We start from the raw sequence: 23994 nt of genomic DNA, 5'->3' as shown, positions 1-23994 counted from the left end.
GTGGGTAACTAGGGACCACCTGGGACCAATTTGGTTAAGTTTTCCAAACCTGGGTTCCAGAATCCGTTTCGGAATGGACGTGTTGATGAAGTCATCAAAAAACATTTAAACCCCAATATCTCTGCATCCGTATGTCAAAGATACATAATCCTATACATTTTTGTTTCAAGATCTATACAATGAAGGTAACAGGTACACAATTTGTTTTTTAAGAAAATTTGTGTTGTGGCAGGTCTTTGCTGACGTCTGAAAAATTTTAAAGCCGTTTAAAAAAATTTTCAGTTTTTGGATCTGCACTGCTGACATCAATAAAACATCTAAAACAACCTATTTTTCCATTGTCCTTCTGCTTAGGTCGATTTCTCCACGGGCCTTATCGACTAGTATATATATATTTCGCTTTTCTTTTTCAGTCATTGAGAATGTAAAGACGCCAGTATCAAAAAAGTTCAGGTGAATAATGTCTGTTCTTTTAATATCTTAATTTACCCAATATTTGCAATAAACATGATGCGCGAAAATGTGTTTTCCCCATTTAAAGGTGTGTGCGTCTTATGTTTTTATAAGGTGCATAAAAGTTAAAATTCTAAATAAAAAATTTCTACCTTTTTTTTCTTTTTTAATACTTAAGGTTACTGTAAAGGAAAAAACTTACCTAATGAGTAGTCTCAGAAAAACCCTTATAATTTATCAATACTTTTATATTTTTTCTTATTTTTTTGTTTTTTTTTTTTTTTGTTTTTGAAGGCTTGATGAAAGACTTATTTGATGGGGTTATTTTCGTGAGATGTTGATTTTCCAAAAAGAAATTATAATTAAATAAACACCATTTTTTTTCACCGTACATTTTAAAATTGCTTCTTTTTTGCATCAATACATTTAGCATAAATTGAATTCAAAAAGGTTCCCGATTTTTTTTCTAATAACGACGTTTATGAAATTATTTGTAATTATATATAATTTTCCAAAAAATGCATATTTTTTTCTTTTTGATGTCATAAGTCGCTTATAACTAATTTATACAAAAAAAATCGGTAACCTTTTGTACATAATTTATTCCCCTTTCCATTACCGAAAATTTGAATAAGCCAATAAGAAGCTTTTAGAAAAAGAGACCACAAACGTGAAGGCATATATACGAAAATTTAATAACAAGATATTCGTTTTTATAGATTTTTGTAGGTGTTAAGAAAATGTGTGAACTGAGTATCAGAAAAATGATAGAAGTGCAAACTTTTTCTTTATGCTGAATATGCGTGCACGCGTTCAGAATTATTAATAGACAGAAGTCAGGGTTACAAGACAATAATAATATTCAGATTTCCGAACGCATGGCACATAGACGCATAAATACACAGATTTTCACATGTTTATTTGTTAAAATGATGTTTTTAAAATGTTGATTATGTTATTGTTAGGACAATTATCTACATCAAGTGGCTTCAAAGTTTTAGCGATCTCAGATCACATATGCATACCACTATAACTTAGATTTTGTTATATATATATATATATATCTTATATATATATAAGATATATAAGTTATTATCTGTCATTTTAGAAAAAGAAGATGAAAAAGAGAGGATATTTATTTAAATTTTATAGTTTTTTCTGTTTTTTTGTATTTTTTATATTTGACTAACCATTTCCGAACGAAAGTTTTGCCATGTGTACCTTTATGCAACCTGTTTTTTGAAAAAAGGAAAAGAACAACAAAATGAATAAGAAAACACCTGATACCGGTGCAACTGTTTCGGGCAATTATTTCTAAACAGTTTCATTTGCACTGGATGCCCAGCAGGAGTAGCTAATTCCCACCGTCATAGGTGTGTTTGTTGTTGGTATAATTAATTACAATTGTCACAAGTCAAAAGGGATCTGATGGTTTGTACCATATGTCGAGTTTCAAATAACAGCTACGATACGATTTGTAATATAAAATGTCCAGCATAATAGTGTCATTGGTATAAACAATAGTATAAAAGTATAAATAATAATATAAATGAGATAGCAAGCCTAACCTACAGCGTGATATATATATATATAAAAATTTTTTATCTGTGCCTAAACTTAAATTTTTGCATCCATCAGATACTAGCAAATTAATAGACAAAAAACAAGGGGTCGCTCACAGTGATTCTTGATTTCTTAGCACCATTTGTAATATAAAATGTCCAGCATAATAGTGTTATTAGAAAAAACAATAGTATAAAAGTATAAATAATAATATGAGATAGCAAGCCTGACCTGCAGCGTGAATGTCCAGCATTAAGTGCGTATTGAAATAAATAAGAAACTGTCACAGACAGCACATAAAATAAATTAATGTTGCAAATATAAATAATATGATGGAGGAAAAATAAATATATCATATGATGGAGGAATAACTGTCCAGCAGGTAAAGATGGTTTAATTTTGAAGAAAATATATGAATGAGCTAGCCAGCAGCAGATGAAGAATTATGAAACACGACCTGCCGTGAAATATTTGGGATAGATATGGTGTGTGAATGGATCCAAAAATATTTTCATGGAATATAAAATATGTCATTCGAAAGGAATTTTTCTTCTATATGTCATAAATTATTTGCAAAAAAACTAAAAAAAATTGTTACCTTTACAGTAACCTTAACATTATTACTTTAATTAATACTAATACTAAATCTATTAACACATAACATTAAATTTTAACGAAATTTTTGCAACTTTAATATTGTATTTTGTTTTTTGCAGTCATTGTTGCTCTTTAATGGCCTCCCTACTGCACCCCCTTCCCAAGTAGCACCTTACTCCAACCCTCTCTATTAATGATCAATATTCAGTGTTTGCAGATAGAAACAACAAGAGTTTTTTTAGTTACAAGAATATTTTATTATTTTAATATCTTTATTACCTCAGGAGGTTGGCGAGCAGACTAAATCGCGATAAAAATTTGTCTCAAGTCGCAAAGCAAGTGGAAAAGGATGAAACGTCACTTCCGAAACCCTTTGCATTGAAGAAAGTTACCGAGACTGACCGATTAACTATGGGACCTCCCTTAGAGCCTGTTACGAAAAAATCAAAAAAAGTGAACAATGATATTTCGCGTCTTTCGCTGCAGTCTTCGAACTCATCTCGGTTAGTAGGCGAATCTACGGTGTCGTATCTTGGTCGAAAAAAAAAATCGCTGTTCAACAAGAGGAATAACATGATGAAAACACCATCTCGAAGTGCTCCAATGGTAAGGTTGTTTCTCAGAAACTTTTTCCCTGGTGACACTCAGCAGCGTTGTTTTCAGGGCAGTGAACTTATTTAACTTGCATTTTCTTAGTGGTCGCAGGGTTTGCATACAGTCAGTAAAAAATAGACTTTTTCTATCCCTGACAAAGTAAGCGTGGTTACCAATTTTGAAGGATGTGGTTTCTTTAATTTAACAATTACCATACCAAATTAAAAAATTTAATTTTGTTTACGTCTTACTAATTTCTTTAAGCTTAATAGTTTCACTCAGATTTTATAAAACATTTAGTGCACGAAAACAAAATTGTACAGTGATGTTGCAAATAAAAGTGTTATTTAAACCCACCCAAATTGTACCCGCAGATGAAAATCGTTACATCCCACGAACGTTTAAAATTCATCAGGTCAAAAGAATTATAGCAGGGTGTCTAAGCAGACCCTACAAATCCTGGGATTAAACAAGCGGCCTTAATTAACCCTAAAAATTTTATAATGACCAGTTTGCCAAAACTATTGGAATGGTAATTTTGTACTTAAGGTGTACAAAACGCTACTTTTTATCACAAGTTTTCCATATTTATCAATGTATTATCTCACAGGTTTCAGTGAGATATTTTATCGATTAATTACTTGAGTTATGATGGCAGTTTCATTATAGTCTTTTATGTTACGACTAGCCATGGACTCGGCGTAAAAAAGTCAGGTTAAGCCAGAAGTAACTGTGCGTCCTGCCATTACACCCTGAATGGATCGCTTAATGAGAACCTCAACTGTGTCACACATTTAGGTGGAACACTTGTGCAGGTATGCAGTACAAAAAAATCATTTTAATGCAACTTCAGCTGAAATAAAAACACAGTTTACAACCCGTTGTTACCCCATCGTAGCAAAAACAATCGGTCACTATTATTATTTTTTGCATAATAGTTTCCGTAAACGTTGAAATAATTGTGACACCAGACTGTGTGCTTAGTACAAATAAACCGTGTTCAGCAGACATAGGCGTAATACCCTTTTAAAAAAAAACTTAAATGGAACTTTAATATAAATAAAAAACACAGAAACAACTCGTTGTTAGCCCGTCAAGCTAAAAAAATCACTCATTTTATTTTGCCGGATAGTATTTCATGACAGTAATAAAAGGTGTAGCTAAAAGGTGTAACCTAACTACATTTAGCATAAGAATTTTGTTGTAACCGAACTGCATTTGACTACTTTGGCTTTATTTCCAGAGCTAAAGAGCTAGCCACAACCCAGAATAAAAATAAGTAATGTTGGCTAGGATAAAAAACAAAAAGCAAAACAAAAAAAATGAGTAGAAACTTTAAAATAATATGAATAAGTAAGGCTAGCTATAGCTAGCTAGCTGGCTTTTTACAGGATGCTTGGTGAGTCCAAGATTTGTATGTAACTAAAAAGTGTGACCATATATTTGTCTTGACATGTAAAAACATAAAAAATCAAAAATAAAAACCTTTTAGAAGACAAAACAGACTTAACAAATGTCAACGCCAAAGATTTTAAAATGGCCTTCTCAGATTGTTTCATCTTCCTTTATCTGTAAAAATTGAGTTCTGTGGGGTTTTACCGGGATTTCCTGAAAAAAGCTGCGTGTAACCATTTTGAACAAAATATGGCTATTACATGTTTTTTATAAGCAATTGAGATGCTAAAATAAGACTCCAAATATGCTTAGGTTATGCTTAATGGCAAAAATATTTATGGAATATGCTTATGAAAAACACATCATCAGGATCAAAAGATGCTTATTGAAAAAAATATTACATATGAATTTTGAACAGTAATTACAACTTAAATCTTACTACATACTGGTTAATTCAGACAAAGAAGAAAAAGAAAAACTGCTTACGAAAAAAAAAGCATAAAAACTTCACATTTTCTCAGGGTTCACATATGCTTAGTATATGTTTAAAAAATGACCAAATTTAAACCAATGGATACTTATAAAATGTCATGCTTCAAAAAAATTATGTATTATAAATCTAGTAATAGCTGTATATTGTCTGTTTGTACGCGAAAAAAACGGCGTGTTATGGAAACACGAAATGCGATATATAAAGGACGGCTGTTAGTTTTCACAGGATGACAAAAAACCCTGATAGAAATGTTTGTAACTTTTCGCACCAAACAAGGTTCAAACTAACACAGAAAATATGAAAATACGAAGAAATACACAACGCATAAATTTAAAATAAACAATAACTAAAATAAATATATCTTACGGTGTTGATCAATAAATTTCCAAGGCTTATCAGTTAAGGCAATAGGACTAACTGGTAACCTGTCATTGTTGCGACCGAGGCGTAAACGATTAGGTGTGATCAGATCAGCATTTTCAAAATCAGGGGAGATCATTAATACAATTAGCGATTTCTGTACCCAGAGTCTCCCACTGGAGTATGAAAGTCTCTCATTTTGATTTGATTTTAATATAGATTCATTAACTTGTTTGATTTTTCTTTCGACTTTACCATGCATAAAGTGTCCCCCAATAGGGTATGTCTTGAATTTAATGCTCGTTTCTTTGTGAAGTCTACCCTTTAAATCCATAAACGAAATTCTCATGTTTTTTGCATCCACTCACTAATTGGTTTCCTTTGTCTGGTAAAGGAATTTTTGGATATCCAACCTCACATTAAAACTAAATAAACGCTTGGATGAAACCTGAGGTGCTGTAATCTTCCATAACTTTTATGTTTATGGTTGATGTTGTGGTACAACAAAACACCAAGTACCAAATTTTTACAGTGGTTCTCTTGTTGTGTGGGGAATATGACAAGAATGGGCCAGCTAGATCGACTTGACACACGTAAAACGCAGGAACAATATTAACATTATGATTGGAGTTTGGCCCCATAGCAACTTCGAAAGTGCGTTTGAGTAGATATCGACATGTTTCACATTTTTTTCTGATAACTTTTACTTGTCCTCTACCTTCGATTATATACACTTGCTTCATGACGTATCGTGAACAGTTTCGATACCGGAATGCTTAGCAATAGGGTGGTACCAATGAACCTCATTGATTATACTATGAGCAATAGGTGGATACTTATCAACAATTGGTACAAAAAACGTGGAACTTGTGAAATCTAACATAACATCTGTCATATTGCTTGAGTTAGTGAACTTCTGATCTGGTAGAATACGTCCTGTATAATACTGTTTGTTGTTGTTTTCTTTTGATATCTTAGCATATGCATCTTTTTTGCGAATTTCTTAAATTCAGCGGTTGCTTTCTTCCAAAAGTGTTCTCTGGCAGCCTTTAAGTCATCACTGGACAAGATAATTATTTTCGCTTGAGAGTTATTTGTTTTTGTAGTAAAACATTTCTTTTCACAGTTACTGATAAATCTGTAAACAAGTCCAAGTAATTGGATAACTTGACTGAATCTGTGTTTCATTGGATCGGTAACATAATTTGACAATTTGTGCCTGGATATTACCTTGTCAGATATTTTTCTTGAACCTGTGAAAACAAGTACATCTGGTGATTCTTCATGTTGTGCAATTTCTTTTACTGTTTCGGATAAATCTCCTTTCAAATTAAGTGTGTTAACGTTGTATGCAGGAAATTTGGATACGTCTGACTTCATCCACTTGAATCCATGTAGATCCTGGAATGATATCTAAGCACCTCGAACATCGTTCGAACATCGGCTATCATATCTTTACTTTTGACATACATCCCATCATCACATTTGCTAAATCTGTTGATATTAATTACTTGATTCCTCACCCAAGTTTTGAGAGGATTTTTCTCATTTGTTATCCAAAACAAAGCAATTTGACTGTCGGTTAGTTTGACTGATCCAATATGGTATTTTTCAAAAGATCTTTTACAACAAAGCCTGTGTGTGCATTTAAGTTGGTATTAATTAATTTGGCTCTCGGCTGAGTTTTTTTTTTCTAAAATTATCCTTTTTTAGGGAACGAGCATAAATAGTAGAACACGCGATTGACTGACTAACATCTGCAGTATCGATTGTATTTTCATCTAAATTTACGGCATCAGACGGTACTAATGCTGTGAACCGAATTGTATTTATTTATTTCATCATTTCGAAATGTGAAGTTCATAAAAAACCTTTTAACATAAACCCCCCATGGCTAAGTACGGTTGTCAATTTATCTGCTCTTTGATACGCTTGTGATAATGATCTTTCTCCAGAAAGACACTCGTCAACATAGAAATCGTTATGAATCATTTCACGTATTTCAGGGTATTCACATTAAGAGAGCTTGGCTGTATCTCTTAATCCCTTTTCCACCTGATTTCCGCTGGATTTGACACTGTATATAAGGGTTTTAATTACTTTTTCAACTGGTAGCTTTGTGATATCCAATTCAGACTGTAAAATGTAACGTTGCAGACACACTCTTGCTCTATTAACCTGACGGTGTTGTACATTTTCTGTACATCTGTCTGAAAAGCGATTGAATGACTAAACCAACGTATGATAATTACCAGCAATTTATTCATGTTATTGGTGCCTTTAGCAAGTATGTCATTTAAACTTATTCCACTGTCAGTATCAAACACAAGTCAACATTGTGTTGTAAACGACTTTCCCCACACAGCTCACCAGAGAATGTAGTTTTGGAGTTGGTGTTTTAATGACTGTTGTTGTGTCGGTGTAAGATTGTGCACAAACTCTACAAATCCAAGTGAGTTTTCTTTTCTGAATTGATCACATCTTCCTTATCTTTAAGAGATGTGTTTAGTTTTCTGAGTTGACTGTAGCAAACTTTCAATGCTTTTTTCTTGTTTGGACAAGTTTTACTGCAGGGTTATAAATGAATGGTAATCTGGCAATTGTGAGATTACTTTATTCATCTACTGAAACTGATCGATCTATTAATTCTTGTCCACTTCTTCCTCTAAGCTTAGAATTTCAATTTTTTCCCATTTTTGCATTTCTGACATGATCTACAATCAACACATCTATATTTGATTTCTAAACCAACTTCTTCTACCTGATAGAATATTTTCTTTTTCCGGACGACGTAACGGTCGGGAATTTCATGATTTTCTACTGACAGCTGGTGCACAAATTGATGACTGTCTGTCGTTTAGAATTGCTACATCTGGGTTGACTTGATAGCCCAATATATATATAGACTATATTGCTGACTAGGGTACGATTGTTGGCTGATATTCGATCGATTATGATGATGAAATTTGTGTATTTCTGTAAACACAGAATGTGAACCTTCTACTACTTCTCTGCGACCGGATGCATTCAAAAAGGGGATCGATAAATTGTCAAACCTGAAGACAATTGAAATACCATCTCGGGATAATATCGCAGGTACTTGATTCCAATCGTAAAGTCGGTTTGGCTTTCTACGGACTCTGGTAACTATGGTAGATTTTTTATTATACCTCCATGATGGTTATAATGGTTTTGAATGTCGTCTAATACTTTTCCTTTCAAAGGATACAAGGGAAAATCACTTGTAATACAATCTATGCAAACTTCTGTCGTGGCTGCATGTCTTCCGTCATGTAGTGGTAACGTCACGCTATAGATGCCATGTGGTGATTCAGTTTCTAAATTGCCAACTGTAAGTGTAACTGGACCAGCTCTTGAATGCTATTTATTCTTTTAAATGCATCATATCTGCATACGAAATCTCCACATCCATTATCAAAGAATATGGTATACGTCTCATTTTGTACCTTGATTGTTTGGAGTATGATGAACGCATGTTCAGTGATAACTTCAGAGTTACATTTAGCATTACCTTTCAGTGATACGTAAGCTGATTGGATATGAAATGACAGCTTGATGTTCTTTCCAAATTCAAGCAAAGGTACTCTTTGTCTAAGGATGCATCTTTCTTTATACTTCTGAAGAGCATCTTGATTGGTCTAACAGTGGTCTTGACATACCAAAACGTGTTTTTTCACTGTGTATGTGTCGTGGTGAGAATGAGGACATACGAAATCGCGATGACACTTTTCTTGTGAATGTTTACCTGTTGATTGTAATGCTCCTGGAAAAAGACATTGAATACATAAACCTCTAGACTTAATAGTGTTGCATTTTTCTGCGGGAGTCATTTCAGCAAACTTTAGACATGCAAAGTACTGAATAATTTTAGTACCATTTTGCCCATTGGTTGCAATATAAATACTAGAAAATTCATTACAGATGTAACATATTGCGTCCTCATCCTTTTGCCCATCATTTATATGGTGACTTGTACCTATCTATCGAATCATTGCGATAGTTATTTTCATCTTTTTCGTACTTATTAGCCTGATGCCTAGCAACCAAAGCCTTCTCTTGTTGTAAGTTTCTTCTCAAGAAATAAAATCAATCTCTCCCACATTTCAGGTTCTTGTAAATTTTCCTCACAGATAGAAGACAACCACCTGGTAACTCTCGCATCTTCCATAATATGGTACATCATATTTAAACCATCACCAAAGTAAAGCCTATTTTGGAAATTATAAACTTTGGACAGAGAAAGAATATCCTGGAGTATATGTAATAGGTTTTGATAAATCATGTTGTAAAGTATTGGGACTTTTTAATTTACATAGTGGACCAAATCTCTTAACATCTTCGAGTTTCTTTTGAAGCATTGTTTTGGAATTACCAAATGCTCTTTTTAATCTAATCCAAATTTCCCTAAAGTTCGTCAAGATGATTATTTTTAAGTAAGCCTGGTAACAATTTTGAAGGTGTTGTTTTTGAACAAAGCTTCTCAAACATGGATTGACATGAATAAATATCAAGTTTTTATTCATAACCTCTGAATTTCTCCAATTTTATGTAAGGTTTGATGAACTAAACACTTTCTCTTTTGATAACTCCCTAGTTTGAATTTCAGTTTTAAGATTTTCGACATATTTTTTCTTCTGAAAATTTAATTTTTTGTAAGCTACTTATCGTTTGCAAAACACTTTCCTTATCTGGATATTCAGGCGGGACAGTGTCCAACAAATACTGGATTTTCTTTGCTAATTTTTCACATTGACAAAGTTTAAGTTGTAAATTTGATTCCTTTATAGCTATTTTATCGTTTGATGTGTCTTTGTTGACTTGAAAATCTTTTGAAAGTTCATTTATTATGCGAAAAATTTTATTGATGACAAAACCAAGTTTCAATTTTTTGTTTCATAATTTCGAAGTGATGTTTTTCTTTTAAGGCGAGTGTAAAGGAAAAAAGTGATTTTTTTTCGGTTTTTTTTTTGTTTTTTTGTTTTTTTTTTCGTGAAATCAGGGCAAAATATACTAAACTTTTAAATTATGATTTTTTTTTTCAAAAATTCCATCTGGATCTCTGTTTATTTTGTTTGTTTATGTTTACTCGCTAATAACGCTGTGATGATCTTTGTAACACTCTTTCTGTGTCATATGTGCTCACGTGCGCATATTTCCTTCAAAACAAAAAACAATTTTGAAGAGCTGATATTTTTCTCAGTGTTTATTTTTTGATAAAATGGTATCTACATTTGAACTTTCTCTTACAAAACTAAATAACGTTTGTGTAGGAGAGCTGTTTTGAGATAAAGCTAAATAATATATCATAAAGGTTTTTTTTATTTTTTTGTAAAAACGTGTTTAAATTTTTTTACAGCCGTCTATGTAAAAGAAAACAAGTTGAAAAAGTAGCATTTGGAAGAATATGAAATAGTAATAACCCTTTTTAGATACAGCACAGCTGGGAAGAATAGTCAAAAAATTTTGAAAAAAAATCAGCCGTTTTGTAAGAGAAACATCAGTTAGGAGAGACTGGGGTAAATTTTATATACACCTAAACCTCAAACGACCTTAATATTTTTCCAAAAAAATTATATCACTCAATTGAGAAAAATAAGAGCTTCCAAAATATCTACATATCAGGTTATGAAATTGTTATTTAGAGATTATATTTTGATTATAAAAATCATGCGCACTTTCCTTTACACTCGCCTTAAAATTTTTTTATTGGTGAAATCGGCTTTCTCTTTTGTTCTAATTGATTTTCTCAGATCTTTGGCAAACTTGATATAAGTTTTGATGTTAGCAAAAGACATTTCAACGTTTTTGGCGAATTCTGTTTCGAATTTAGTTTCACCTATATTTAATTTGATTTGATTAGAAAGCGAACGCAAATTTGACCTTTTAATCTCGATTTTTTCAACAAAAACATCAATATCCGAAATAACAGCGACAAATGAGTCGATTTCATTCTCATCAACAAAATCACTTATGTCAGCAAGTAAAGTATTAATTTTAACAATTTTATCGTTTTACAATGTAAAACGATAAACTTTAGACGTTCTCTCGGAAGTTACAATGGGAAGAATAATTGTAATCAGAGGTGTAGAGCTTGTCGTAGTGAGTGCTACATTATATTTCCCAATACCGTTAAAAAAACCTGAAGGGTGTACCAATGCTCTGCAGATAAAACTTGTTTAGGTTTATTAGGTTTCGATTTAGAAATCCCTTTGACGAAAAAGATTAAAAGGTAAAAGTTTGCTTTTTACAAATGGAAGAAGTCTCGTCATTAGTACTAGAAGTACCACATTGATTAACTAACGTTTGGGTTAATGCAAAAGGAACAACTTTGAGATGATACACACGTTTCCTTTTTCTTTTTCTTTTGCTTTGTTATCAGTCCTTCTTTTATTTCCTGTATAGACGCGCAGGCATGTACGGGATTTGTAAAAATTCGCAAGTCATCTATTAAATTCACTCTGTTTACTTCTTTTTTTCAGTACAGAAAATGAGCGAACAACTTAGGGATACGGTAACCCCCTTCAGGGTCATTTTTTTAAATTTTGATTCTTTGGCATATTTTCCTGATATTTTTTAAAAAAGAATCAAAAATATTTATTGTTAAGAGGGATAAAATGAAGAAAAAACTTCTTTGTCTTTTAATGTTTTTAATAGTGTACTCAAAGTTTAAAATTCCTCAAATATATTTAATCTGTATAATAACTAAAGAGAGTTATGCAGAACGAATAAAAAATTGCATCTCCACATATAACATAGGAAACATTTACACTTTAATAATTTATACAAATATATTATTTAATTTATTTCTTTTATTTTTTTCGCTTTTATCCTGTTATGTTATGTTATCCTGTTGTGTGTTTAACTATAACTAGGCCCAAAGTTCTGCGAAAACACTTTACCTTTAATTTTAAATTAAATATTCATGAGCTATTAATTATTCATAACGTTTAAGTGGGTGTAACCATGTTCTTGCAGGTAAAAGTAAAGATCTTTGATTTGGTTTTTCTCGAAATAAATTTTCTGTCGTAACGGTATATATTTTTGTCGAACACTCCCCTCCATCTTGTCGAAATTGTACGAAAACAATTTTGTTGCGACAATTATATCTTTGGCTACAAAACTTTGCTTTTTCTAACGCAGAAAGTGAGGAAATATCGAGTTATTGATCTAGCATTCTTAAAAATGGATAAATCAGTCATAAAACAACTATTGTAACACAAAATATGCTATATTTTTGGAACCACGTGTTGTTTTGAGTAAAAAAAGCAAAGTTTTTTAGAGCTGAATAAGAGCTTCGCAATGATATTTTTTTCAATGAACAAAAATTTTATTGAGGGGAGTGTTCGACAAAATGAACTGGAAGGGTGAATTTTCGGATATAATTTTTTTTCTACTTTTTGGATTTTGTTTATGAAAATATTTTATCATCATTCTAGAGATAATTTATTTGGCTTTCAGAATATATATATATTTGCTAGGCATACTATAGCGAGCAGAGGGGATATTTTAAATATACTGAGTATGTGTCTCAGGGGGTTACCGTGTCCTTAAACTGTGAAAAGATGTATTACATCACAGTTTTTGGCCTTCTTTTACGCATATTTAAGTACACCTGCAGGAAATTTCGCATCATCTAAAATTAAAAGTTTTGAGAAAAACTTTTGCGATTTTGTGATTTATAATTTTTCAAATTTCTAGCTGAAAATTTTTTAGATTTAAAACCAAATATTCTCACATACCGTAATGCTTCGAAATAAACGCCCCGGGCGTTTATTAAATTTTTTACACTTCGTCTTTTTTGCAGTTTTTAAGGATACACATGATATATATCTTCACAACAGAAAATAAAAGATATTCACATGCTTTAGAGAATGAACTTCAAAAGCGAAAGCTAAATTTCCAACCTTAAACCTAAGATTTAGGAAAAAAGTAAGTAAGCAAGTATACTTTTAATATAGCCTCAAATAAACGCCCCTGATGAGGGAGGGGCGTTTATTTAAAATTAAAAGTGATTCTCAGGATTAAAGTAAGTCAGACAGATCAAATGTGTCCTAGGTTTAGGACCAAATACCTTAGCTAGCCCAGAGAAAGTGGGAATGTGCTTTTAAAGCACAGTGGTAAATACTTAATCTAAACTTCATGCTGTATAAATACAAAGTTGTTAGAAAGTTATTTTTGTGTCCACCTGAATCGGTGACATGGTTACTTGCACTAATCGCTTAACCTTGTGCTACTCACAATTAATTTTTGAATATCCACGGGAACTTATTCTGCAAAATGAAAAATACTAAACAACTGTATTTGCTTTGCAGAAGTAGCAATAGGCTTCATCATAAGTTCTGTGAATGTTGGTTATTATACCTTTACTGCTGATTGCTATAAGCACTCCACTGGATTTGTGACACATATACTAAGTGCCCTCACGCAGTTCACCTTGTGCTAAGTCTTCCCACTACAAGTGAATATCACTTCATGTTATTGTTTCCCAAATTTTTCAAAAAATTTATTTATGAAAAATAGGTTCCTGTTTGATAAAAGAAACCTAAACATTTGTAGAAATTGATTTATGAAAAAAAGGGTTCTGTTTGTCATGACAACATATCCAACCAACATACAATGTCTTGCATACTTACCTAGCTATATACTCAAGTCTTATTGTTAATTGTTATAGGAGGTCCAAATAACTACCTATCTTTATTTAAAATGACATAACATAATGTATATAGCTACTTGTACTTTTATTTAATAACAAATGTGCCCTTGGAGTGCTGGCATGGTACTAGGTAGCTCAAAATCACAAAAATAAATATTTTCCAGATGTGACCATCCCTCGTCATCAGACATCAGAAAGGGTTTTCTGTAGGGTGCCTCAAATATGTGTAAATTCAATTAAAAAAATTGTTCAAAACTTCCTCTTCTTTGCATTGTTTTCAGTTCCAAGTCATGATTCCCTAGCTTTTAACCTCGTAGTTAAGTTGTGTCGCGTTCACAAATTTCGGAGCTAGATAATACGATGGACAACGTCGAGGAACCCTGGGTAATTTTGAAAAAATATGGTTCTGCGTTATGATTTTAAAATTTTTGCTGCTGATATGAGAATATTTTAGCCATCGAGTTCCACCCTCTGTATATATAGGAAAAAATTGTCTTTAATGCCACTGTTAACGAAACGATCATGATTTTTAAAATAAGGCAACATTTTTTTATTCTTATATCATTAGAAGGTGTAACAAATAATCTTTCCAAAAATATAAAACTTATTTAGTTTTTTTTATTAGAGAAATAAAAAGGAATTAGAAACAACTTACACGTAAAAAAACTACTTAGTTACCAGTTTCAATTCCACGTAATTTAGAAACGTGATACTTGTGCGCAACAAGGTATTTTGTTATTTTCTGAAATTACGTTACTTTTATACAAAGTGTGTTTCTTTACTTTAAGGATACTGTAAGGGTATAAATATTTTTATTTTTTTTTTCAAAAAGATGTGGAGTTTGATATTCTCTACCAACTTCTGATTTTTTTTTTCAAAAATGTTGATTGGAAGTAGGATAAAAAAGAGTTTACTTCTTTTGGTCAGCAAAGTTCAAACACAGTTTCTTTTGAAAGGCGAATAAAAAAATATGTGTGAATCTCACTTTGAACATTTTATAAGTTTTAACGATCACGATGTGGATATTATTATCCAAACAAGCTAAATTATTCAGCATACTTTTTAAACTTTCTTCGAGATGGGTAGATTTAATGTCGCAAAAAAACCTTTTCCTCGGTCAGTTTTGTTCTAACGTGTTCTAGAGTCTTTTTCGAATTTTTTTATTCTGGTTAATTTTAATTTGTTTCAAAAGTTTGTTTGTTTTTTTATACCAACTGACATTCAGCACAACAGATTTTTCTTTTAACAGGGTATAAATACTTAATGAGTTGTCGGTAGTTCGCTTAACACCTTCTGCACATCTTTTAATAGGCTATTGTTGTAAATGTCAGGTTGCAAAAAACTCTTTACGAGTAATTTTAGATGTTCGTTTTTCACGATGTATACACGACTTAAAATGTCCGAAATTCCCCTCCCTGATGGAGAAACACAAAAGAGCGAGCGAAAATTCATTTTTTCACATATTTTTTAACTTAATTTCATTTTTACTTGCAAAAGTTCAAAAACTCCTTGATAACACAACAACAACAACAACGGGCCATGCTTCAATAAAAACAGCTAAAGATAAAGATTTTTTTCCTTATAACTTTATTTCAGAAAAGCACCAGCATCAGCTTTTCGTTTACGCGAGAAAATAATAGAGATTTTTTAATCCAGTTAAATGAGCAATAGCACTGATTCGAATCCAGTGTGATAAAATTGTCCTCAAATTCGCGCCGCGATGAGAGGGTAAACCAACATATCACACAACTCCGTACGTGTGATTTAAATAGCAGAAAGAAAAGACCTTCCTTCACCCCAAATTCCCGCAATTTTGTATCAGATTCGTAAGTTTTCTGCCTTATTACGATAAAAAATATTGTTAAAAATAATTTTTTAATTATTATTAAACTATATAATTTATTTTTCTGACAGAATTCAACTATTGTGGATGGAGATGGGCGCAAAAGCATTGGTGGGATGGGTGTTATGTTTGCTGCTGATTTATCCAAAATTGGTCAGCCGGTTAATAGGTCCGAAACTTCCGCCATGTCGCACACGAATATGTCGCACGTTAGTAACGTCACATATGGTATGCCGTCTTCGTTGGCGAAATATTTGAATCAGTTTGACCAAGCATTGGCATTTACCAAAAAGAAATAACTTGACAGAAAAGTTGCTTTATGAGATGAAGAGATTTTATACGTTTTAACTTGCGTGTGAATTAAATAAGTAAATAATTTTACTAATCATTGCTCTGCTAAGCTTTTTGTCGATTAAATTCCAAATTTTGAAAATCAGGGAATAAAGGGTAAAGTTTTTATCCTGTGGCTGCATGCATAAGACTATTTAAAAAACTATTAGGAAATTTGTTTTGACGATTCTGGCGTCGTGCAATTGCTTTAATGTGAGAAAATTTAACAATCGCGAAATTACAGCATGTGCATTTTGGTTATGACTCAATAATATTTCTATCTTGAAATTAACCCGACAGTTTCTTTTATATGGTGCGCTTTTTTTGCAACCAATTATTTCGTAATTTCAAAAATTTTCCGCCTTATCGTAAACTTATCGCAAAGTCGCAAGTTTCCGTGATGTTGCAAATATCCCACAAACTCACATTCTAAAAATTGCAGTTTTTGTTTGAAATGCGTTATTATTATTGGAGGAAAATTACTCACTTTAAATTCTCTCAAATTAAGTTCTTTGGTGAGCAGAACTTTCTATCCGACCTAAGCTGTCTTGGATAAATTACAATTACTGCTCTAGACTTCAGCAAAGTTTTACATTTTGATTTACTTGCTATGAAAATCCAAAGCGTAAATTATTGCAATTTAGAATGACTTTGTTTTTCTTCACTTTTTATGTATTTATATCAGACAGGTTTTTAGTTTGTGTATTATACCCGCCCAACTGGTTAACATGTAAATAATTTTATTATTCTTACTGAAAAAACTTAGTTAAAGGATTTACTTTTTGTTGAAATGTTTTTCTCGGTTGCCGTGATGTTGGTGCGTTACGCCGAAGTCTAAAAAAAACGACATTCTTTTTGAATTAAAAGTTCGGTTTTTGATATTGCTCTTCAAATGCATCAGCCAGAATATTTAAATGACTTTTTCTCTTCCTTAGGGAAAAATAGCATGGCCAACGATTGTTGAGTTTATTGACTTTCGGATTCTTGTTCGCGTGTGATTTTTTTTCCCTTTACCTTTCGATTTCGCCAGTAGCCTGTTTTGTACAGAACTTCTACGATGTTGTTCCGTCGTTTCAAATAAATAGGTTTTATGCCATGGTACTATCTTGAACTTGCAAAAATGTAGTGGTGTGAGACACAGGCTAGAACACACCCACACGTTACTGTTAGCGGGCAAAGCTAGGGTCGTAAGTTGAAGTAGCCCAAGGCGGTAAAAAAACACAAGTCGATCAGACTTCAACTCGTGGAAACATTTTGTCTAATAGAAAATCGACTGTAAAGGCCGATCCTCCACTTGTGATCGCAGCGACAACGCAAAAGAGTAGGATCCTATTCCCGTGGCGAAAAGCACGGAAATGGGATCCTACTCTTTTGAGTTGTCGCGTTCTAGCGCAGTCGACGGACGACGTAAACAACAACAACGTAAACAACAACAACAAATCCTGAATTCTCCGAATCCGATAAGGGGGCTTCAAGGTCACCATGGGAGATTATCACGATACGTATCTGGCCACAGACGTCATGCTATTGACCGATATATTCCAGGGCTTTCGAGGAGAGTGCCTGGATAACTACAAGCTCGACCCCGCCCACTTCTAAAGTGCACCTGGTCTAGCTTGGAAAGCAGCGTTGAAGTACACCGAGATCAAGCTGGAGCTCCTCACGGATTCCGACATGCTGCTGATGTTTGAAAGAGGTAGCGGAGGAGGCATAACCCAAGCTGTGCACAGATATGCCAAAACCAACAACAACTACATGGGGGACTAATACGATCCGGAGGTTGAGTCGTCATACTTGCAGTACCTCGATGCCAACAACCTCTACGGCTGGGCCATGCGTCAAGATCTGCCCACGTACGGTTCAAATGGCTGTCGAACGTTGAGGTGTTTACCGAGAAGCGCATCAGCAAGCTTATCGCTGCCAACAAGCATGGTTATATCCTGGAAGTTGACATCAACTACCCTGAAAAGCTACATGACAAGCACATTGAGTTACCCTTTCTACCGGAGCGCAAGGTGGTTCACAGAGTGAAGAAACTGATACCAAATTTGAAACACAAGCGGAGGTACGTGGTGCACACGGGCTCGAGCTCAAGAAGGTGCACAGAGTCATCCAGTTTAACCAGAAGCCCTGGCTGAGAGACTATATCGATCACAACACGGGGCTTAGAACAGCCGCCAAAAATGATTTCGAGAAGGACTTCTACAAGCTTATGAACCTCTCGGTGTTCGGTTAGACCATGGAAAACCTGAGGAACCACCACAACATCCAGTTGGTCACCAATGAGGAGAAGTACACGAAACTCGTCATGAAGCCCAATTTCAAGGGCGGAAACTACTTCAGCAGTCACCTCATGGGCGTGGAAATGGGTAAGATAATGGGTAAGGTAAAGATGAACAAGCCGGTGTATATTGGCCAAGCTATTTTAGACTACTCGAAAATCGTGATGTACAACTTCCACTATGAGTACATGCAGCCAAAGTACGGTAGCAAGTTGCGGATATGCTATATGGACACGGACTCTTTCGTGTACCACATCAGAACAGAGGACTTTTACCGCGATATTGCTGATGATGTCGAGACACGTTTCGATACGAGTGCCTATAGCAAAGATGATGGCAGACCTCTCCCCATTGGAAAAAACAAGAAGGTCGTGGGCTTGATGAAGGATGAGCTAAGTGGTAAAATCATGACAGAGTTCATCACCCTGAGGGCGAAGCTGTATGCTTACAAGAGTATCACGAAAGGGGGTGGCGATCGCAAAGCGAAAGGTGTAAAGAAGTGTGTCACGGCCAAATCTATCACCTTCGAAGACTATCAGCGCTCTCTAGAGGAGGGTATTGACATATACAAAACCTGGGTCTGTATCCAGAATAAAGGGCATCAAATCTACCCGCAGGAAGTGAACAAGCTGGCACTTAATAGGGCAGATGACAAGCGGATCGTACAATCGGACCAGATATCAACACTCGCGAGAGGTCATTATCACCTACCGGCTAAGGGGTGTCAATAAATGCTGGAAGTCTTGTTACTGATCGCTATACTCCTACCGTATGTGGCTCTCGTGCTCTGCTATCTGAAGTACAGGAGGCTATTAATAAATATGTCTAACCTCGCTGATATATTCGATGAAGTTTATACACCAGCAAAAGCCCCTGAGCAACGTGAAAAACCTATTGACAAACGTCAGACTTTGAAGGATGCACGTAAGGATAAACAGCACTTGCTGCCGAAGAAGTGTACAGAAGCATTCCTTGACAAAGCATCACCCGAGGATAGATACATGATACATGCCGATTTCATCCAACGTGAGCTCCAGGAGAGGGGAGAGAAAACGGCCAAAGCACTGTCAACCCATGCCATTAGCATGTACATTAAAGCTGTCGGCAACGTGGTGCCTCTCGGTAGTCCCGAAGACCTGGAAGAGGATCCGATTATCAGGGAAAGCATGGCGGATCTGGGTATACTAGTTTATTCAGCATTCGGGAAGCTATTGGCACCTCTGCTTATTGCTGCGCATACTGTAAACCACTGCCAACTCTCCATGTCCAAGGTAGTTGAAGAGAAGGTTGATGAAGAGCAAGAAAACAATGGGAAATATTCTATCAAAGATATACATGGACAATCGTGAAGTGTTTGAAATGGGAAGTATCATAGCAGATTCATTAGGCAATAGCAGAATAAAATCGCGGTACACGGATTGTTGTGGTATCTACAGTGACTCCCACTCACGCGCTTTGGAAATCCTGACACCAGCAGCTGATCGATTTCCACCACAAGCATGTAATTTAACTTCTACATATGCATCAGATAACATACGCTGGCAGAAACGGTTTAAGGCCCTCTGTGATATATCAGTACCTGAATGAGTGATCAAGATCTTTTTGTGTGTACCCCTGGATACACATAATAAATGAGTGAAGTTCAAATTCAAGAAGAAAGAGTCATAACAAAGCCAGTAAAGCATCCAGGGAGAGTCGCACAGGGTCACAAGTTGGCTGCACTGATGAAGAAGAGGAAGGAGAAACTAAAGCAACAAGAAGGTGCGGTAGAATCTACAGTTAAAACCTCTTCAGGAGCGAGTTCTGTACAGTCAGGTGGTCACAGTCTATAGTGCCAGAGGCGTTGTACTTGCTTGCATAGCAGTTGCTGGAGTCTACTACCTTACGCGTAAGCAGCCCGCAGCGGGTCAACAGCCTGCCGAAACACGTGCACCAGAGCAGCGACAGCCTTTAAAGCCCACAGCCCAGCCCGATATCGACTTTTTCAAGATGAAATAATCATAATATAAATGAGCAGCAAGGAGTATCAGAAAGAAGTCGTCGATTCCTTGTGGGAATCTGTCAGACTAGTATCGTATACTACCATCTTGGGACTGGGTGCGAAAAAGGCGCTGGGAGTTTCTAGACCGGGGGCCAAGATGGACATGGAGGACGGGTTAAAGCTCGCTGGATATATGACAGGAGCGATATTATTCGATGATAACGCGATAAAACAAGGTTGGTATAAGCGTCCCATGATGCCTCCTAAGTAAGTACCCCACAAGGTTCTATCTGCCTATGGCAGACAGAATAAATGAATCTAGACATCGTGAAAGACCCACATACGGCAATCTTCACGGGGCCTACCTCGTGTGGGAAGACTCAGCGTGTACTCGACCTACTGGAGAATGAATATAAGCGACACTTTCACAACATCGTGATCCTGTGTCCCACCATCCGCTGTAGCAAGGCCTACTTGGAAAGGTCCTCACTGTGGCAAGATAACTACGTGTTCCTTATAGATCCCAAAGACCAGTTGTTTGATAGGATCGAGCAATTCTCGAAGCAGCTAGCGGGGGAGGACACTCTGTTTATCGTTGACGATATGATCGCTGACGAGAGTCTCGACAAGCGTCGACAACCCCTACTCGAGCTCGCTATTTCAGATAGGCATAAGAAGCACAGCCTCTGGTTGTTAACTCAGTCCTACATACCTCTACCAAAGAACCTTGGAAGGCAGAAAAAACAGTTGTTTATGTGGTATCCCCACGAGAGGTCAGATATGAAGCTGGTGGATAAGGAAACGAATATAATCTACGATTGGAGTCCGATTAAAGCCGGGCTGAGCAAGTCCAAACACTCCTGCCTGTATGTGGGGCTGGAGCACCCCAGAAATTGGAGCATTTTGCCTTGACTTTTAACTAAATAAATATGTCTTGCGTCGAAAAATTAAAGAAAAAGCTTGGGAAGGAGATCCAGAAATTGGAGCAAACAATCGAGGACTTGGAAGTAGATCTCTATATCTATGAGGAGAGGGAGAAACGCGACAACCGGATCACTTTAATTGCCTGTGGCTCGTCGTTGGCTTTTGCCTTAATCTACTATATGATAAAATATTAAGACCCGGGTGTTACTGCGCTAGAAGTTTTGTTGCTCGATCGAGCCACAAAAACATAGAGCTGTCCGACTGCCGCTTTTAAGGGAAGCCTAGGCATTACAGGTCAAAAATGTCTTCGCAAATTACTCTGTTTAATGCTGTACCTAATGGAGCAATCGAGACCCTGGTAAACAACAAGAGTCAGCCTATGTTTAAACGTGCTGACCTTGGAAGGTTTTTGGGGATTGTTGATATAAGCGCAACATACAGAGACGTGAAAACCACACCTCGCCGTGATATCACAGGGAATGCGTCTAACGCATTCCCAGCAGGTATGCATGGAGTGGATAAAAATCCACATGATGCCTTCGTTACATTAGACGGGGCCCTCGAAATTACCGTCAGATCAAGAAAACCTAAGGCGACACAACTGACCAGGTCCGAAATAGTGGGGTTCAAGGGGGGCCATGCTATGGGCCCCCTTGGTAGCATACTTTTTGATGTGTTGATAACACATAAAAAAGACGAGAAATTTACCACTCTTTTACATGCTCCGGAGGTATTTTAACATCCTCTGGTATTAGCATCAACTCCTCCGAGACAAAGCTTCGATCAGGCCCATCAGCCAAGTAGTACAGGAGACGTGTACCTGTCACAATACGGTCGAGTCTATACGTCTTTTTGCTCCACCAAGCCAGCGTGAAGGCCAGCGAACATGTAGGAAATGATGAAGAAAAAGCGATCGTGACAGCGTTTGGCAATACTTTTGCTATCCCTATCGGCAAATTTTTTGAACTCACGAGGGATCTGCCCTTCTATCAAGCAGGCTTACACGACAGACTGAAGTTCGTACTGCACTTCGCACCCTATGACCAAGTCATCAAAGATGCTGCTACGGGTGCTTCGGGGTGTACCGCAGCTAAACCAGCTGATGGCGCTTATTAAATTACCAATATTTGCTTAGAGTTTGATAAAGTAACAAACGAGGGTCTCGCGAGTGCTATGATGTCACGATACTCGAGGCTCGCCCTGCCCTATGAGCGTGTACTCCGCAGCAAGGTTATAACGATGAAGAAAGCTGATACCTCCTACAACTTGCAAATCGACACCCCAGCGAAGTCTCTGAAGGGTGTGTTGTTGTTGTTTGAAGACCCGGGGAAAGTGAAAGCTTATGCTGGCGCTAGCGAGGTCTTCTACAACTCCAAGATCGAGAAAATCGCGATCACGGTGAAAGGTGCCTTTCACGCTCCTCTTCACCATGCCCACCGAGTTTACTGAAGAGGAAATTTGAACCGCTAAACGCGAGCGCGTTGATAGCAGCGCCCGCTACGAGTACACCAATAGTTGCCATGTATGTTTATTTTAGTATTTCACACTGTGGAAACACCCGTCGAGAACATTCAGCTGCGCAACTTGGAGCAAGTACACGTAGCACTTGATATCCCCGGTACTTCTGACTGCTTTCTTGATCATCTGGAGAGTGATGCCATCACTAAGCCTTTGCAGAGGTCTCCCGCTACCATGGAGACTGTGATCTGGACTACTGCGGAAGTCAATGAACAGCGCGTATCTTTCACTGAAGAACTGCCCAATGGTCATTTTGCTATTCACATCCCCGAAAAGTTCAAAGACTTGTTCGAGATGATCTTTCGGCAACATCGCGTGCGAATATAGTTTGTTAGACTCACCTTCCACCGTGATCGCGATTTTCTCGATCTTGGAGTTGTAGAAGACCTCGCTAGCGCCAGCATAAGCTTTCACTTTCCCCGGGTCTTCAAACAACAACAACACACCCTTCAGAGACTTCGCTGGGGTGTCGATTTGCAAGTTGTAGGAGGTATCAGCTTTCTTCATCGTTATAACCTTGCTGCGGAGTACACGCTCATAGGGCAGGGCGAGCCTCGAGTATCGTGACATCATAGCACTCGCGAGACCCTCGTTTGTCACTTTATCAAACTCTAAGCAAATATTGGTAATTTAATAAGCGCCATCAGCTGGTTTAGCTGCGGTACACCCCGAATAGCAAAAGGATAGCAAAAGTATTGCCAAACGCTGTCACGATCGCTTTTTCTTCATCATTTCCTACATGTTCGCTGGCCTTCACTTGCAGGGCTCTGATGGTACCGTCATTGGGATTGATGCCTTCTAGAATTAGGTTGTTCTCTCGGTCAAACTTTGGCAGCCACAGGTCCTTATATACTGCGAGGATATCGAAATCGCTGATGTTTTGTACCTCGTGACCGTTCAGGCTTATCCAAAGATTCTGTACCAGGGCTTTGCCAATGTTGCTGACAATGGTGCGTTTCGTATTGGTGCCAGTATGTTCGAGGTCAA

General features: G+C 36.1%; 1 protein-coding gene across 2 annotated transcripts in view; it reads left to right on the top strand.

The window, feature by feature from the left end:
* Positions 1-17080, top strand: part of LOC130645596 (uncharacterized) — a 63397-nt gene extending 46317 nt beyond the window's left edge. For both annotated transcript variants that reach the window (XM_057451644.1, XM_057451638.1), the window contains 3 exons: positions 414-453; positions 2898-3219; positions 16044-17080. In XM_057451644.1, coding sequence (XP_057307627.1) covers positions 414-453; positions 2898-3219; positions 16044-16271 — 590 coding nt within the window. In that variant the 3' untranslated portion in view covers positions 16272-17080. The remainder of the gene's footprint in view (positions 1-413; positions 454-2897; positions 3220-16043) is intronic.
* The last annotated feature ends 6914 nt before the right edge of the window (positions 17081-23994 follow it).

This window comes from Hydractinia symbiolongicarpus, chromosome 1 (genome assembly GCF_029227915.1).
Source record: "Hydractinia symbiolongicarpus strain clone_291-10 chromosome 1, HSymV2.1, whole genome shotgun sequence".
In the NCBI taxonomy this organism is placed as follows: Eukaryota; Metazoa; Cnidaria; class Hydrozoa; order Anthoathecata; family Hydractiniidae; genus Hydractinia; species Hydractinia symbiolongicarpus.
Note: the sequence above shows the minus strand (reverse complement) of the source record. Positions and strands in the feature narration are given on the sequence as shown.